General features: G+C 41.8%; 1 protein-coding gene across 5 annotated transcripts in view; it reads left to right on the top strand.

Annotated features, from left to right (window-relative positions):
• The window catches only part of capn15 (calpain 15), a 54370-nt gene that overhangs the window by 11451 nt on the left and 24251 nt on the right, over positions 1 to 18668 (top strand). For 4 of the 5 annotated variants that reach the window (XM_054763601.1, XM_054763609.1, XM_054763591.1 and 1 more), the window contains one exon: positions 16703 to 18308. In XM_054763601.1, the coding sequence (XP_054619576.1) occupies positions 16703 to 18308 (1606 nt within the window). Of the gene's footprint in view, positions 1 to 7543; positions 13064 to 13363; positions 13884 to 16702; positions 18309 to 18668 lie in introns of those variants that run through there. The other variant, XM_054763583.1, reaches the window with a different exon arrangement.

The following is an 18668-nucleotide window of genomic DNA, read 5'->3' as shown; positions in this document are numbered from 1 at the left end:
TTTCACTTTTGGGTTTTCCTCCATCTGCGGTCGATTGGTGTGGAATGCAAGGTGTGCCGTCAGTTAGGTTCACTCAAAGCACTCACAGGCAACTATATAAACAGTTTTCTTTCTCATGCATGTCTGTGTTTTAATAAATACAATAATCCATTTGCTTTCTGTAGACAGGATTTAATTCCAGCCGAACAATATGAGGCTGTTTACTGACTCCTCTTTAGTAGTTCAGTAAATGGTTTAGTTTACACATTTACACATGTTCAACATGTATGAAAAGCAGTAGGAAGAAGCAGAGTTTATTGTGCTATCTACATGTGCGTAGGAGCAGCATCATTTAATGCATGGTGATTGCTAATGGCCTTGGGAGCCCTGAGCCCCAAAAGTCCCTCTGTTCTCTTTCCATAGTCGATCCCTGTGTCGCTTCTGTCTCAGCATGATGGATGATTGCATTTATTGCCCCTCTACTCCATAGTCTTTTCTCTCCCTTTTAATTGGATTAAAACTGTCCAACACTGGACTGTAGCTGCATGGCTCCTAGCCATGCTTATGTCTGGGTTATTTCAGTGTGTCCTCCCCTTGTTGGAAGCTTGTCTGCTGAAGGTGGGGTCAGCCCCTAAAACACCAGAACATAGTTGGCATGCAGCCTATGCAGCAGTGTTTGCAAGACAAGATTATGTTGTTATGGAAATTTGTTGCATTTGGTGATTATTGATGTCAGTAATTGTACCGGTCTGAATTGTGTTACAACACTTGCTGTAACTAAGGTCCCATCTTGCTAAAGGCTTTGCTGTGTTAGCATACTCTGTCGGTCACTAAAGACATCAGAAAGTGATGGCTGCATCATCTTTCTCCCTGACTCTGGAGCTTCTTGTCAGCTTTCTGCCATCGTGCTGTAAAACCCAGATAGTTTCCTCTGTGTAAATATTCAAATATTCCAAGCTGTCTCCACTGCTGGCATATTCGCTCTGCAAAAATGAGCGCCGGTCATGAAATATTTACTGAGGGCATCTCAGGAGGTCAGGTGCTTCTGTTCATCTATCTTCTTCGTTTACCCTTTTCGAAATAGTATTTGGTGTTGATTCTAGCGTTGTCCTTGTCAGTTAGTGCTAGTTGTTCAAATTATATGAATGATTACACTAGGTCCCCAACTTACAAACACAATTGGTTCCAGACGACCGTTCTTATGTCGAATTGTTCTTAAGTAGGGGAAAAGGTAATATTATCAATGATATAGGTACTACATGTATGTGTATACATATACAGTATATGTGTATGTATGTAAATATGAGTTTGGATGAAGTAGTAATATTAAACGAGGATAATTAATGAAAAAAACAATAATAAAAAAGATATAATAATACGTAATGATAAATGTTATTTACCTTTGAAGAGGAGTGGCCGAGCATACGTCGTGGTGAAGTTGGAGGAGGAGTTATTGAAAAAAAGGACAAATGGTCGTCGTCGTTAGACTCTTCTAAAAGAGGTAGTGTTCTGTGGGTGGTGTAGAATTAAGCAGGCCTATTAACTCTTCATAAACTTTAATCACACACTCTGTCCGGGTTGTATAATTTAGCTTTCCATTTAGCTTTATCTCCCAGGGGTCTAACTCTTCCTCTGTTGGTTTCATTAGCTCTAAGGCTTCCTCTGTTGGTCCCATTAGCAGTGTCACAGTGCCCTCTACTGGTCAAGCATGTACAGTAGCAGTATAAATACTGATTGAGCGACTGACTACAAGGCAAAATAAAATAAAATATAGACCAGTCGGCTTGTGTTCGTATCCGCAAATGTTCGCTAGTCGGGTGTTCGTAAGTTGGGGACCTAGTATGTATATACATATACAGTACATATATATATATATATATATATATAACATTTCAGCTTTTACTCATTGTGCCTGTTGCTAAATTTTTGTTACCATTTTTGCTGTTTTCAACATTTCATTTTGTTTCTGCAATGATGCTATGACAAATGAACCACGGGCTGCGGATCGCCCCCGCACTGCACTTTGGCCATCCCTACTTTTGTGGATCTTCATCAGGGTCGGGCTTGTGTTGTGGGCTCTATGGGCAGTACTTGGCTTGTTGCCTCAGTGTCGTGGACGAGCGATGGTGAGGAGAGAGAGATTGGTCAATGCAGCACTAACGAGCCGCATCTCGAAGGTTTTTTTTTTGAGGTGCACGTGGAGTTATGGAGTTATTTTTGTGCCTTAATTTTGAGGTAGCAAAGGCAGATTTGGAGCCATATTAACGTGCAATAACTACTCATCACTCCGCGCTCTGTCACTCACTCTCTCTCCCTCGCTTAACCTTGCGCTGAGGCGATCCACTGTACGTGCGCTGATACCTCCAGTCGGGTTTTGGGGACTGGCCTCCTGGCTGGAGCTTGTGGGTTGTGTGCCTGGAAGGTGGCAAGGCGTATGGGCGTTTTCAGTGGTCTAAATGTGTGCCTGTCGGTCGCTCTCCGGGAGAGGAGGGCACTGATGTAATAATACATTTTTTTTTTCTATTATTCTCGCGAAGTCCCAAAGATCGACCAGTAGCTCGCGATCAACGTGTTGGTGACCCCTGCTCTACACAGTACCATAGGTAAGCTTAGTTTTAATAATTTTGTTTTTTGTAATTACTTTTAATGGTATAGGTTAAGGTTTGCAGCTTTTTATACAAGACTCCGCTGAATTTAATTCTATCGCCATATCGTGACACATCCCAAAAATATTGCGATACATGCTGTCCATATCAACCAACCCTAGTCTTTACACTGTGTGCGTTTTATCACTTGTTAATGCAAACGAGTGTTTTACGATGCCCGCACACATTGTGCAAGTTCTCAGTGGAATAAGGACAACAGGCAAGTTTACTCTTGCTTGCAGCTCGTCTTAACCGTCAGTAGGCCTGTCACGATCACCAATTTTGCTGGACGACAATGGTCCTACAAATTATTGTCGCTAACTGATATTACTGACATTAACACTTTTGTAGACCATTTTTTCATTAATTATATGGCAGAATAATCGAGTACGTCGTATCAAAAGCAATAAAGTAATTCCTCAAGACTGTTTAACATTCTGTGGTAGACATGAGGCGCCAATGCGTCAATACAGTGCGCCGAGGCGCACAGTTGTAGGAAAAACATGTCATCAAATCAGCTTTTTTCCGTTTGAAATGATCATTCATACCGGTGTAAGTCATTTTCTTATCATTGGAAGAATTTATACTGGTACACAGGTATATAAAAATTATTGCCCAACAATAGTAAACACACTCATACGCCTGAGTCTCACACATACAGCCACACTAGCATGCTCTGCTGAACTAAGCTAATCCCGCTAGCTTCCATTTACGCCCCATAAGACAGGAGTTTTTTTGTGTCAGGTGTTTTCAGGTACCCGTTTTGACATTTAAGTTTGGGAGGGGTGGGGTAGTGTTTGTGATAAGATTCCACTACGATAGAGCGGTCCACTGAGGAAATACTTGCAACACAAAAGTTCCTATCGATGACAGCATTTAATTTACATGATGTCAATTTCGGCGAGATTTCGTGTTTAACCCTAGTTTCCGTTTTTATTGGCCAATTTTGTCTGCGGCTTTGGTCAGAAGGAGGTTATCAGGTTCAAAATTGGTCAGATTATTTTTTGTGTGTACCAGGGTTTAGTCAAGTCAGTTTCATGTAAGCCAAAAAAAGCATGTATTGTACTGTATGTACTTATCTTACAAAATCTTACTAATTTCTAGTGAGAAAGTGCTCCTTTTCTTGATTTGTTCGCTTTCACCACATCACGACGTGTCAAAGTAGAAGCTGTCTTGTTCCAGAAACTCTCCTCCCACTGACAGCACTCAAGGCTCAGCCATGTAATTGTGATTTGGGAGCCCTGCCAGGGTTGAGTAACAAGTCCTATTACTCACGCTAGAACACCTGACTGGTCGAAAGGAACCTCTTCCAGTTCATTTTCAAGTCAAAGTAACCTTGACTTATCAACTTAAATACGAGATTCTTGGCCTGTGTCACAGAAATGATATTCAAGTGGAAAACTTGCATTGTTTAGGAATGCCAGCTTGTCAAGCTTAAGATTGATTTCTCACTTAGGTTCTGTCTACACAGTTTCACTCCTAGGATGTTTTTTTTAGCGTGTTGAAAAAGAATCGCGTCCAGGAACTAGGACTGGGCAATGTGGACCAAAACTCATATCCCGATATATTTAGGTTGAATATCTATATTTGATATATAGCCACAAAGTGAGTTTAGACAAAGGTCAAAGCCAAATATGCGTGCAAAGTTGTTTTATTAAAATATAAAAAATGTGATAGAAAAATAGCAGCAGAAACAAAATTGTACATTCTCATTCTCTTTTTTAAATAAATAAATATAGAGAAAATAAAATATAATCTTCAATCTTAATCAGGCTGCACTCACGGTAGTCTCTGCAGCCAGGTTAGCGCCATTAGCTCTTCCTTTTCACATTGCATTTGACAGACGGTAAACATGGTTTATACCGTCTTTATACAGCAACCTTTATACCGCCTTTCCGCTGTTCACTCCCGCTATGCAGCCTCTTCTCCGTATCTCTGCGGGGATCTCCGTTCGCTCGGCGTAGCGAAGGGGTGTGTGGCTCAAACCTAACAGCTGCAAAGGACAGTGGAGCCGTGAATGAATGCGTCTCCGCATCAAGCAAGAGGCAAGCTACAAACATAACAAGATGAACATCCGTAGGGGATAGTTTGGATTTTTTACATGAAGTTGTATGACATATATCAACAGTGACCTCCATTTGGTCCCGCAAGTCCACTTCTGGTTGGATTTCCATGACAAGGAACGTAGTTCTGCTTAGTTGCTGGGTCATTTAAGTAAAGAGTTTGGCTTCTCAAAACAATATGCTTTCAAAAGAGTAATACATTTGCGTCATAAAAATGCCTCCTCAAAAAAATCAGACCTCACAAATCGCTCAGCGTTATCTTTGTCTCCCAGCGTGTCCCTGCGCCTCTCCATTCGTGTGTATGTGATGAAGACGCTCGTATCTTCTTCTGCTGTGGAACACATGTAAACAAGCAAGCATCTTGCCAAACTCTTTACTTAAATGACCCAGCAACTAAGCAGAATTACGTTTCTCGTCACGGAAATCCGACCAGAACCGGACTCACGGAACCAAATGGAGGGGTAAGTCGTTGTTGATATAGTGCACTGCTGATGGGGATGTCATACCACTTCATGTCGAACTATCCCTTTAAGGGGTCGGTATGGCACAAAAAACAATAAGAAAGTACGAATAAAGCACTATTAAACACTAAAAACGCCGCAGAAAATACAGAGCTGCTGTAACTAGCTGCCACTCGGGCGGCGCCATCTTGAAACATGAGCTCTCTGCATCAAATCCAGTTTATATCAGCTAAAAAGATGCTGCTAAGAATGCACGTAATGGGAAACACTTAGTCCGCCTATAAAGCCTTATCAAAACAACGCCTCTGGCCACTACCAAAAGATAAGACTGCATACTGGAGCTGCTGCTACTGCTGCTGTTTTTGTTTTTGAGTTTGGAAAAGTTAATGCGAGGTGTAGGCGATTGTTTCTATGTTGCTATGTGAAATCAGTGCGTCCAGGAAGCAATTTCCTGTAATGCTTAAAAAGACCATGTTGGAGGTTTTTGGAGGTGTTTAATAGCGCCTGTGTAGGCGGCACAGGTGTGTCCCATTACGTGCAGTCATGAGTTGTCTCTTTTTTCCTGTTTTTATATCTTTAGAACCCACAGAAAAGAAAAAGACGTGTGTTCATGTCTCACATAAGGATTGTGGATGATGGGCAAAATTCCAAAAAACTACAGTTTTGCTTTAAATACTTTGTACTTGAAGCTGAACACACTTCCAGCTGGGAGTTCTTATAATCACCACCTACATTCATGTCACTTATCTTTTGAATAACACATTTTATAGGCTTCAATATCTACATCAACAGCTCTGTGCTGGCATTCAAACACAACTGCGCCAGTTCGAGTTTATCTCAGCAGTACCTCGCTATATTACTAAATTACTAAATGTGTTATATCTGGAAATAATGTGTTATAATGTCAGAGCGGCAAGAGTCAGGGCCTCACCACAGCCTGACGCTAATCCCGAGCTGCTATTGCACACCTGCCCCTCAAGTAGTTTAGTTAACTTTATTAGCATTTATTTAGCATTTATTTCCAAACGAGGCGGAGTGTAAAGCGTTAAAACGAAAATTGTGGGATATGCAAGAGAAGTGGAGTCGCACAGAATAGCATACAATAACAATTGTTAAACACCGGATTAATAAATTGTAATCAACAATTGTAGTGGTTATTGTGACCTACTGATTTTAAACTGTGATACTGGGTGGAAATTGATTTCATTAACTATTAATTTCATTAACTCATTCATTTCTTTTACTACAGTCATGGAAAAAAATGATTAGGCCACCCTTGTTTCTTCAGTTTCTTGTTCATTTTAATGCCTGATACGCCTAAAGGTTCCTTTTTGTTTGGTTAAATATAATATCCATCCATTTTCTATACCGCTTCTCCTCTTTAGGGTCACGGGGGCATGCTGGAGCCTATTCCAGCTGACTTTGGGCGACAGGCGGGGTACACCCTGGACTGGTCTCTAGCCAATCGCAGGGCACATATAGACAAACAACCATTCACACTCACATTCATACCTATGGACAATTTAGAGTCTCCAATGAACCTAACATGCATGACAGTGACAACAAAAATAGCTCATAAGAGTTCATTTTTTTGGCAGTACAATGCTATAGCTATTCATGTAAGAACTTAAGTGATTTTGGTTATTATCAAGAAAAGCATGGAAGTTGCTAGATATCAGCTCTTAAATTAAACTCTTATGAGCTATATTTGTTATCATCATTATATTTGTCCAAACAAATGTACCTTTAGTTGTACCAGGCATTACAATGGATCAATAAACTGAAGAAACAAGGCTTGTCTAATCATTTTTTCCATGACTGTGTGTGAAATGTGTTTTCTTGAAAACAAAAGATTAAACTGATCACAAGATGGACAGTCATAGTGAGACACTTACTGACAGCCTGTCAGGTTGTGTAATGTCCCTACAGTGCTGACTCATGTTTACTGTACTCTTTGGTTCAAACTGAAGACGACAAAATGTCAGTAAAGTCTATGAAAGATTATATAGTATCTCACAAAAAGGAGTACACATTTCAGGTATCATTTTATTATATTTTCTTAAGGGACAATACTATACAGTAGAAATGAAACCTGTCTATAACTTAGAGCAGTCAGTGTACAGCTTTAGTGTGAGCACCACTTATTACGTTTACCTGCAGTCAATATTCGGGCTAAGGTCAATATTCCGGTTTCTGAAACATTTGGAATAACTCATTTGCATTTGCAAAAAAAAAAACAAACGCACGGACAACGTCTTGACGCATTGCGTGTCATTGTATTTTATTGTATTGTACTTTATTTATCCCACAGCAGGGGAATTCATTTGTTGCAGCAGCAAGCAAGATACGCAAGTAAAGAATACATAGTGACTACAACATGGTTCAGGTGGTGCAGGTGTTGTAGAGCCTGACAGCGGTCGGTATGAAGGACCTGCGGAACCTCTCCTTCTTACACCATGGGTGTAACAGTCTGCTGCTGAAGGAGCATTCCCGTCATTCCCGCTTCTTCTTCTTGTATCCAAAAACAACAACAACAACAGAGCAGGGCCGGTGGCGGCCGCCTTTGTTTGCGCTTTGGTGCTGGTACTGACCCAACACAAGTACTTGACACTATTCTGTCTCACTTTCTTCATTAATGGAAGGCGAGAACATGAAGAAATAGGAAATAGAGTCAGCGCTGTGCCATCCATATCCATGCTATCCATTTCCACCAGAGCCCCCCAGACACTTGATGAAGGTGCATTCGAACAAACCCTGCTTCGCCTAACTTCTCGCTCACCTTCTGACAGATTTCGCTTTCGCGGTACTTTCTACCGTCTATAAAAGACATAATGTTCCTGCCTTTCACCACACTAACGAGGTGGCTTGTTTCCTCCTCGCTCCAAAAGTGTGGGGTTTTGCGTGTCGCCATGTTTACAAGTAGTTCCTGCCAAAGAAACAAGATTCCTTACGAATAGAACATGCGCAGAACACAAATTAATGACCCTTTTGATCGGGATATTGTTGGAAAAATGTACATAAGTTATCACCCATACTATAGCAATGGTTGCTTTGTTTGTTATATGACTATTTCTTGTGCCCAGAAAAGAGGTACAGGCCCACTGAAGGAGAGCAAAGAGCAGCCTTGGGTGACTCAGAGGTGCGGATAGGACTGAGTACTGAGTAGCACAAGGCAGGACGGCCTGGCCCCTGACAAGCTACATCCCGTTATAAACGTTCCGTTCTACTAGAATTAACCACACATGTACTGTTAAGATCACAGTCACACGCATACACATCACATACCCAAACAAAGACACAGAGTTCAGCCCATAGAAGCTCCCCTTCCCTTTAGGGTTGAACTTTTATGTAATTAGGGAAACGCCTACTGAATAAAAAGAGAGGGCTCGGGGAGCGTATTCAAAGCGGTGTGTGATTGTAACTGTAGCACCATCCTCCGTTCTCCTCGCGAGTAAAAGAAATATTGTTGTCTTGTCTCTTCTGTAATATTGTTGTGTTTTACAAGTGTCACAGGAGTTTGAACCTGACAGATATCCCGATAGGCATATACATGACCCAATATTTGAGATAGAAAAGGAGTATTCGGATTAAAAAAAAACGGAATATGAGCATATTCCGGTGTTCCAAAAGGGTTATTGGTGTTTATGCGGCCGTGCGCAACTGGGGTTCCTACTAATATTCTGGTTATGATAGGGTTGTTTGACGGCATGTAAACTTACTCATTGTTATCTAGCACAAAAATTCATCAGAGCTGCACAGGTTGTTATCGGTATCCGCTTCTGCTCCTCCATGATGACATCATGGAGACAACGCACTTGCGGTAATGCCACTCTTCTGCTGTGACGGAGCGCCGCGGCCATCTTGTTTACGTATGATTCCACAGCAGAAGAAAATGCGAGCGTCTTCATCACATCACACATGAATGCATGGGAGACATGTATAACGGCGAGCATTTTGTGAGGTCTGATTTTGACAATCCTGTTTAGGATGCCCCATGTTACTCTAATGTTGTTTTTATTCCTGTCTGGTGATTGACTAGGAGATTCTTTCTTACACACTCTCAAACTCTCACTCAATAAATCTCCTATTTGATGTGTTTTTCGACTTACAGGCATTTTGCAGTCCCTTTGTCATCCATGGCTGATCAGTCTTCTTTTGCTTATTAGACAATTCTCTCAATGGACAGTGCTTATCGTAGAACTTCATGTAAATATTTAGAAAGTTTTCATATGCTCATATGCTTATGGTCACTGATATCATTAAATAGCAGACCACTAGTTGTGTTGTTCTATAAAAATCATTAGTGAATTTATTATCAGTTAGTGTGGCACAATGGTCTGTTATTCTGCTTGGTCTGGTGATTTTAGGATATAGACTCAAACTGTGCATTGTATCTATGAAGTCATCTATTATCATTTGCTTATTTGGATTCAGTAGATCAATATTGAAGTCTCCACATACGTATAAATAGTCCATTCTCTTTTTGATATAAATATAGAAAAAGTAAAATAGAATAATCAATCCTCTTTCGAACAAACCTTTAACTTTGCTCAAATCCTCAGCTAATACCAAAAGCACAAAAGAACAACTAATGAGCTAAAGTGCCCTGTTTTAAGAGGAAAATGTCAGCAGCAGCTCAGAATACTTTAGTTTGAACGATAGTTTTTTTGTTTTTTTAGAAAGCAGAACCTCGTAGGAGAGACAAAAAAAGTGAGTAAAAACACCTTAATTACATTTACAACTACACATGAACTTGATTCTTAGTTTGGTCATTTAAAATTTGCCATCCGTCCATCAAAATTAAACAATTTAAATTTTTTATCTTGGCTAGCTTGAGTGTAATGAGTAGTAATTTAATGAAGATTAAGAAACATTTTTATAAGCGATCCTGCTCTGTAAAACAGGGTGGTATCCACCCCGGTGGCATCATGCCTCAAGGATGCGTGGATCTCCACTATGCAGTGTGCAGTGGGGGCTTTACGTTCACTTTTATGTTCTCAAATACCAGAAAAAACTCCAACGACCCCCAAAAAAGTAGCTCGATTTGTTGTTAGTGTAGGGCCCTATGACTCTTTTATTTTTCCTACATTTTTTTCCCCCTGTTTAAATGTTTTTTAATTCCGTTTTTTACTTTTTACACTTTTTTATCACCATAGAGTGTGTGTTTTTGTGTCAGCAAGTAAAAATCCTTACATTTATTGATGCAATACATCATTTGAAAATTTTGCCCTGTACAGAAACGGACGTAGCTTTGCTAACTTTTCATTTCATTTGTACAAAATCCTCAATAAATGACCATATCCGTGCTTGTGGTTAAAGAAGACGTAGTTGCAGATGCAATTGTAATAGCTTTGTTAATGTAAGCTATTTTTTATGACACCCTTATTTTATTACCATTATTAGACCGCATGTGTGCCTCTTATTTTGAAGGCTGGAAGTTTAACGTGTGTGTAAAAATCTGCTCTTAATTTGAAGGCTAGAAGTTTGATGTGGAAATGGATTGGGTTGTATGTGGAAATGTGTTTTGACTGTTGCTAAGTGAGCTAGCTATCCACATGCCTCTCGTAGCCGTGGCTGTAGTCCCTATTTCACACACAACTTGCGTGAAGGCAGCAGCCATCCTAAAATGCTGGGTTACATTAACAAGCACTAAAGCATAGCTCATACAGCCAGAGTAGTACACACACAGCAGCATTAACATGCTCCGCTAAATTAAGCTAACCCAGCTAGCTTTCACTGGCTATTGCTGTTCGTGAGCTCGCGCTCGGTGACAAGAGTTTCAAAGTGTTTTTCACCGACTTAGCCGATGTTGCCGCCTCGACATGTTTAGTTCAGGACGGGGCTGTTTAGTGTTTGTGAGGACATGCTGTTATGAATGAGCGGTCTGCTGGAGAAATATTTCCCAACACTAACGTTCCTTCTCACGGTTACAGCATTCTATTCACACGGTCAATTTCGCAAGTTTAACAGTAGATTAAGTTTTTATTGGCCAATTCTGCAATTCCGTTAACGTGGAAATGATAGGGCCCTACTAGTCGCTTTTGAGAAAATATGTCGCCAAGAGAGTTTGGAATGTCGTCAGATCTAGCACGGAGGGGGGCGGGGCAGTTAAGGAGCGCTGACATACACAGCAGTGATGAGTGAGACAGACCTCCATGTCAATACAGTATACAAGAAAACAGGGCAAATCCAGTCTATATCGATACAAACGATATGTTTGTTTTTGATATTGTGCTTAAAAGAAATATTGATGTTTAAAAAATATTGATATATTGCTCAGCCCTATTTTGCACCCTGCAACACATGCCAAGAAAAATGTCTCGCGAAGGTGGTGCGTTAAAAAGCTTTAATTTGGTGTGGCATTTGGGGGGCAGGGTGTAGTAGGTTTTTGAAGCTCGCAATGTGGTCATCGGTCGGGCGGCGGCTAATTTAGCCAAACGTGTACATGGCAGTCGGAGGTCTAAGGCTGGTGGAGGAATTCGGAATTGGGGTTTGTGTGATCTGTGCTCTCGCATCGAAATTGTCCTTAAAGAAGGCATCTGATCCTCTAACTTTGACCAGTGATTTTGAAAAAGTAAGTCAAATATGTTTTTGTCTAAATTTTATGGTTCCCCTTTTATAAAATATAGCCCAGGGGTCACCAACATGGTGCCTGTGGGCACCAGGTAGCCCCTACGACCACATGAGGCGCCTGCAAGCCTGTTTTTCATTCAGCTTTTCAGTTAATAATGTCAGAACACTAGAAAGACATGCATTCTGAAATGCAAAATATGAGTAGTGGATACCAGCATTTTGTTAATGTTCTGGTAAAACAAGCATATTCAGTTTGTTTGGGTTGAAATAAGCTATAAAAATAAATGTTACAAAAATGAGTAGCTTTTGGCCATTTTCATTTCGTCAAAGTAGCTCTCACAAGAAAAAATGTTTTTGACCTCTGATATAGCAAATAGTAAATTAAAAAATGTACACCTAATATATTTGATCGGTATCGGACGATTTCACTCATAGATGATCGATGTTGGTATCGGCATCATAAAACCCTGATCAGAGCATCCCTAATTGCCATCTTTTTTTTCCATTTTGTTGTTTTTTTACATTTCCAGCCATTAAGACAGTAACGCCTATGTTTTGAGACATTTTGAGAACAAAGTAAATCTACAGTCCTCGTACGCTCCTGAGTTTAGATGAAAGCAGTTGTGGTGGTGTTAATATGTTGTGACACAGAGCCATCAATTTTCAGGATAGCACTCATTTTTGTGTTAGATTAATAAAGTAAAAAGGTTCCTCAAGTAGCTGGCCACGCTTCTCCCCAGGCCCCCGGGCCCTGGGCCAACCTTGGAAAGGCAGTGCTAATGACTGTCGCACAAAGGCCAAATGTCTCACAGTGAGGCGGGGAGAAGCTGGCGAGACTCGGCTCACTTGATCTCACAGCAGAGTTCAGTATGCATAGTGAATCCTGGCGGCCAGCAATAGACTGGCATACACGCAATCAGCAGCCCTTGCTCCCCACGGCCTCACTTAAGGATTATGCACCCTCTGTCGTCTTTTATTTGTAGTCTGGATGGAGTTGTGAATTTAATTTGCTTCAAACTTTTTTTTTTGTCTGAGCTTTGTTTCAGTCTGCTTTGATTGTCTTGCATCCTGTGAGCATTTATGCGAGGGTCGTGGATGCGCTGATCATTTATTCAGACTACACACTTTGCATTGAAGCCCTCATTGCAAAAAGATCATTATCCTAAATGCGGAGCTGTTCTCTCTCCGTTTCTCTCTTGCTCTCTTACGCTGTTGCTCCACTGTAAGCTGTTGGCTGTTTGCCCCGGTGTGAGACACCAAGGAGCTGAAGTGGGCACTTTTCGAGCAGCATGACTGAACACAGGGCCAAGGACAAAAGGTGTGAGCACGGACGGGTCTCTGAGTGAGTGGAGCTTTGAACACAGAATATTTTTTTAAGTAGCATCCTGGGATCACAGGTCAGACTTCCTTTAATGGAACATTTGCAACATCTGATTTAGTTAAGTGTCCCTTATCGGTGTACAGTGGGTTATTTGAAATATCCTCAAGAGGATGATCAATTCATTGTGTTGTGAAAGCCCTTTGACATGTGCTGCAGACAGATGATAAATTTGCTATCCCCTTAGCTCCAGTGCCAACCAAATCAATTGATTTGACAAACTCTCCATGCGGCTGACACCACGCCTTTGCCATTTTGCTGTAGATGAAACAGCCTGACTGTTATGGAAATGGTCAAAGGGAAGGAGCTGTCATCAAACATGAGACGCTGACACTGGTTGTTGTGATGGCTGTTGCGGCTCCTCGCAGACAGACAGGAGGGACGTGTTCTTTGGAGAGCTTGGCAAGCATGTGTCACCGATGCTCCGATGCTAATGTCAGACAAACTTTGGTTGCTTTGGAATGGAAGTATTGCTGTATTTTCTTGTAATCCTATGACTGATTGATTTTCCTTGTAATCTAATTATTAACCACAATCTGGAGTCAATGATTTGACAAATTGTGCCTTATTTGCCTCATTTTTTGCAGCTTGTAGATTGTCGTCATTGGTAGCCTGCTCCCTCTCTCTTGGGAGGCTCCTTTAGGTTAGAGTGCTGACTGCAGCCCATGAGAATAAATGCTCCGCTAATGGCTACTGACATAAGGCACTGAAACTTCTACCTCGTGCTTTTATTGTCCTAGGGCTGTTGGATGAGCGTACAGACCAACCTCAGCACAAAAGTAAAGTATGTGACTGTTCTATATCTATAAATAGATACATTTGAACTGTATGACTGTGTATACTACCATACTTTTCTTCCCTCCTGCCATGCAAAAACACACTGGTCTAAACAAGCAAATACCTCCCAGCATCTCTAATCAGTGCTAGGTAACAGCTGTGGCTGTAGGCAACCTCCTAGTGTAGATTTTTAATTTAACTCCCCAAAATGGGAGTAGCTGCATTTGAAGTATCATGAGTGGCAGTATCCAGTAGCATTAGCTACCTCTGCATTCTGTTCCAGAAGAAATAGACACAACTGTTATATGTGATGACATCCAGCATAGTGCGGACATCATCTTGATAGTAGGGGTCAATGTGAAAAACAGAAGGTGCCCCCCACTACTCTGTTACCCACAATGCCTTGTCTCTGTCTGTGTTTACACATGAGCAGCTTGAGTGACAGTGATTTTGAAAGTGTTGGTCAAGGCAAAGCCACAGTGTGGACATCCATCGTTCCTATGAAGGCTGTATTCACATGGAAAAGATCAATGAAAGAGACAGGGGTGCAACGATTCCTCGAATAATTCAAGTACCTCCAATTACAAAAAAATAATCTAAGATTTTTTTCTGCGTTGAGTAATCGCTTATGTCACCCGTGTGGAGGGCCAGGTTTCTCCTTTATTATGAGTACTGTTGAATGTGTGGCAGCTTAATACAATGGTAATGTGACTTCATACGGGGTTTATTTAAGCGACAGGGAGCGAGCAGCGATGTGCTTGCTCACGAAACACGTTAATCTGACTCAAAATCTGCCTTTGCTACCTCAAAATTAAGGCACAAATATAACTTAATAGATGTGCAAAAAACGCTGCTTGTTAGGACTGACTGTTGTAATGCCACCATCGCTCGCCCACACTAACAAGCCAAAAAGAGTTGCAGTTCGTTCATAGAGCCGACGCCACTAGCCCAACCCCGACGTAGATCTACAAAAGTAGGGGTGCCCAAAGTGCGGCCCAGGGGTCATCTGTGGACCATGGCTCATTTGTCATTGCATCACTGCAGAAACAAAATAAAATTTTAAAAACAGCAAAAATGGTAAAAATAGATCAAAAGGCACAATGAGAAAAATGTTGACTTGGTATTTAAAGACAAATCTTTAAATATCTATCACTTTTTAATGTACTTTAAAAAGCTTTCTACAAAATAAATAAATAATTATATGTATAATTTAAATATATATACAATATATATTTAAATGTATTGTATATATATTTTTTCTAGGCATATATATCTGCCGGGGATTGATCTTGCTCAGGTTCACGGCTGAGACCAGAGCTCTAGGGCTCAAAAAGGTTGGTGACCACTGGTGTAATGGAACAAGGAGTGCGTGTCTCACTCTCTTAGTTGAGAGTAATGTGTTCCACTACAGAAGGTGTCTTCATTTTACTTTGAACACAATATCTTTTTAAGAATACGTGTCTTATTTTTAGTCAGCCTGTCTAAGTTCAGCATTTATAAATGCAAAGCCATCAACATAATGTAATATGTAATTTTGTCTTAGTAATGTCTTAGTAAAGTAATTATTATTTCTCTCATTTGCCAGTAAATAGTTACAGTCTGGATGGAGAAATTCATCTACAAAAGCACCATAATTCAGACCCAAGAAAATACTGTTTGTTCCTATGCACAATGTGAATTTAAGAAACAAAATGGTTGATTATCTAAAAAATTAAACAATTTATAATTGCTATTTTTTTCCGATTACTCGATTGATCGAAAAAAATCTCAGTAGAATACTCGATTACTAAAATATTCGATAGCTGCAGCCCTAGAAAGAGATGTATTAATAGAATCCTATGATTTGTCTGTCAACTTTATAAAGGCAGCATCTTACCTCGACTACTGTGAGGCAACTATCCTCCCTCTCCAGCTCTCCATGCTGCATTTTTTGGCACTAATCATACAGCCATTGTGTATAGATTCACTGCCCTCGTTGCCCTCTGCAAGGAGATTTCATGTTGCCTCCTCTGAGCTGGGCAATCTTTCGCTCTCACACTCCATTTTTCTTTTCTCATTTAGTCTCTTCCCTCTTCATGCGATCTCAGATGGTTTTGTCCACTCCTTTCGATAATCCCTGTTATCTGACTGGAAGCAAGTGTTGCTTCTCTCGGTAGTTCATTTTAATCACACCTGTATCCTCCATCTCAATTTAATATTCCTTGTACTTAGACTTTTTCCAGCAATCTTTCTCCACTATTGCTTAACACCATGTCGGAAACAAGTATACAAAAGGAGTTAATCTCTCTCATACTACAATTTATTGTAAAGGATGGACTCCTAGATAGGTCTGTGTACCTTTTTCCAAGGCCAAAATGTACTGAATGAGTACAACTCGTTGTAGGTCAGAACTCAAACCTAAACTATAACTAAAGTCACTCACACTGTACACAGAACACATGAAGAGCATAAAATACAGTTTAAAAATCAATAAACGAGTATTTTGATAATCACCACCTTTCATAACAGGAAGCAATGCAAAGTCAAAATAAATTGCTATTCCACGTGTTCTACGTAGAGGCAGAAATGATATCATGCCGTCATGTAAATAAGATAAGGCCGTTTAGTTTGTTTACTATAAGGACAAGGTATAGACCTATTCTATATGGAAGGGAACCTTAAATGACTTTTGTTTGTGAACTGGTTCTATAAAGTCTAATTGAAACAATATACTTGTATAATTAAATTGACCTTCTTTGGAGTGTTGGGCGCCCCTCTAATATAATGGTTGGGGAAGCACAGATTTTTCTTAAATTAGTTCTTACTATTTGTTTTGGTCTTTTGCAGCCACTCTCACTCTCCTGGCTCCATGGCAGCTGCAGTGCGAGGCAGTGAGTGGTCATGTGGACGCTGCACCTTCCTAAATGTGGGTGGAGCACCTCGCTGTTCCATCTGTGAGGCTCCTCGCCAAAAACCTGACCTCAACCAGATCCTTCGCCTGAGCAGCAGCGAGGAGCACCGCTGGGCTTGTCCCCGCTGTACCCTCAACAATCCTCAGGGATCGAGAGCCTGCTCCGTCTGCGGGTTCGGACCGTCCTCCACCACCCCTGCACCTGCCATCACGACCGTCGCTGCCACTTCAAACGGTCTCCCTCCTGCTCCTACGGAACCCCCAACGCTGACCGTCAAGCCCACGGTGCTTTCAGAACCTCAAGGACAGGTTTCGTTGAAAGAGGACATGTTGAGACGCTCGGAGAGCAATGGAGAGGTGGGCAGTTCAGATTTGCAGCATCTGGGTTGGGCTTGCCCTCGCTGCACACTTCTCAACACACCTGTTGCACTGTCGTGCTCAGCCTGTGGTGGACCCAGAAAACTATCTCTACCCAAAATCCCCCCTGAGGCGCTGGTGGTGCCTGAGGTTCGCACGCCTGTACTGGGGTTCCCCGTGGGCTCAGCAGGGACCGCTCCACTAGTCATTGACTTAACAGATGATTCTCCTCCAGCTCCTCCCTGCGACCCCCAAGAACCGGCCCATGTGTCCTCACAACCCCTCTCTTCTGCTTTTAGTGCTTTTTCCTCCCTCCAGAACAACCCCGTGCCACGAAGTCGGAGAGAAGTGCCTCCTACAGGGAGGCCACCAAACCCAGGTAACAACACGCCGAGTCCCACCTCTCCTTCAAGCGCAGGTGTCCCCCTACAGCCTGGCCCACAGCGTCCTTCCAAACCCAAACATGCCCAACCACAGGAGCCCTCATACCCCAGTAAGCGCCTCAGTATCTTAGAAGAGGACCCTGAAAATCATCCACCAACAGCCCCCACCTGGAAATGCCCAGGCTGCTCTTTGGCTAATCCAGGTGGCTTGTCTAAGTGTGAGACCTGCCGATCATCACGGGCTGGTGCTGACCTTATCGATTTGGGTTGCGAGACTGTACGCTTCACCCCGGCGAGCCCCTCTAGCCCAGACTTCAGCACCTGGGCTTGCTCTAAGTGCACCCTGCGCAATCCCACAGGTGCTCCAAAGTGCTCAGCCTGTGGTTCTTCCAAACTGCATGGCTTCCAGGAGCAGCAGGTGCCCCTACCACGCTGTTGTTCACACTGTGGCCAGGTCCCATCAGGGTCTGGCACAGCATGCTCCTGTAATCCCACCTCTTCTTCATCCTCCACGGGTCATAAAACACGGAAACAGGGCAGAGGTTTCCCCTCCTCATCTGCGGCTTCTTCTAGTTCTTCCTTGGAGAGGGCAGGACAGTGGAGTTGCCCAGCGTGCACACTGCTAAATGACGTCAAGGCCAAGAACTGCGCAGCATGCCACACACCCCAGCAGTACCTTACCCTTAAGAAGGTGGTCAAGCCTTTAAAGAGGAGGGAAAGCATGCACGTCGAGGCTCGTCGGCGAAATGACGAAGGTGAAGCCAAGGAGCTGTGGGAGAACATTGTCAGCTTCTGCAGAGAGGTAAGAGAAAATATTAACTGTTTATGACTCATTGTGGCTTAAATATTACCCCATTAGGAGGCATTAACTCATTAACATTTTATCACTTTTTCCATTTTCAATTTCACGGATTCGGCTTTTGTCTTTGGAGAATTAATGGACTTAACAATTTTGACCAAGGGCCGTTGTTGTCTAGCAACAAAGGACATTTTTCCCTGAGTTTGGGATTGTTTCCACTTGCACAGTCTAATTTAAAACCTATGCAAATAGACTTTGTTATTGCCAGTTGAGACTTGTGGTATATGGTAATATATGGTATGCCAAGAATTCAAAATTTAACCTCACCAAAATATTTTAATAGAAGAACGCTTCACCGGGTAA

Source organism: Dunckerocampus dactyliophorus, chromosome 2 (assembly GCF_027744805.1).
Source record: "Dunckerocampus dactyliophorus isolate RoL2022-P2 chromosome 2, RoL_Ddac_1.1, whole genome shotgun sequence".
In the NCBI taxonomy this organism is placed as follows: domain Eukaryota; kingdom Metazoa; phylum Chordata; class Actinopteri; order Syngnathiformes; family Syngnathidae; genus Dunckerocampus; species Dunckerocampus dactyliophorus.
Note: the sequence above shows the minus strand (reverse complement) of the source record. Positions and strands in the feature narration are given on the sequence as shown.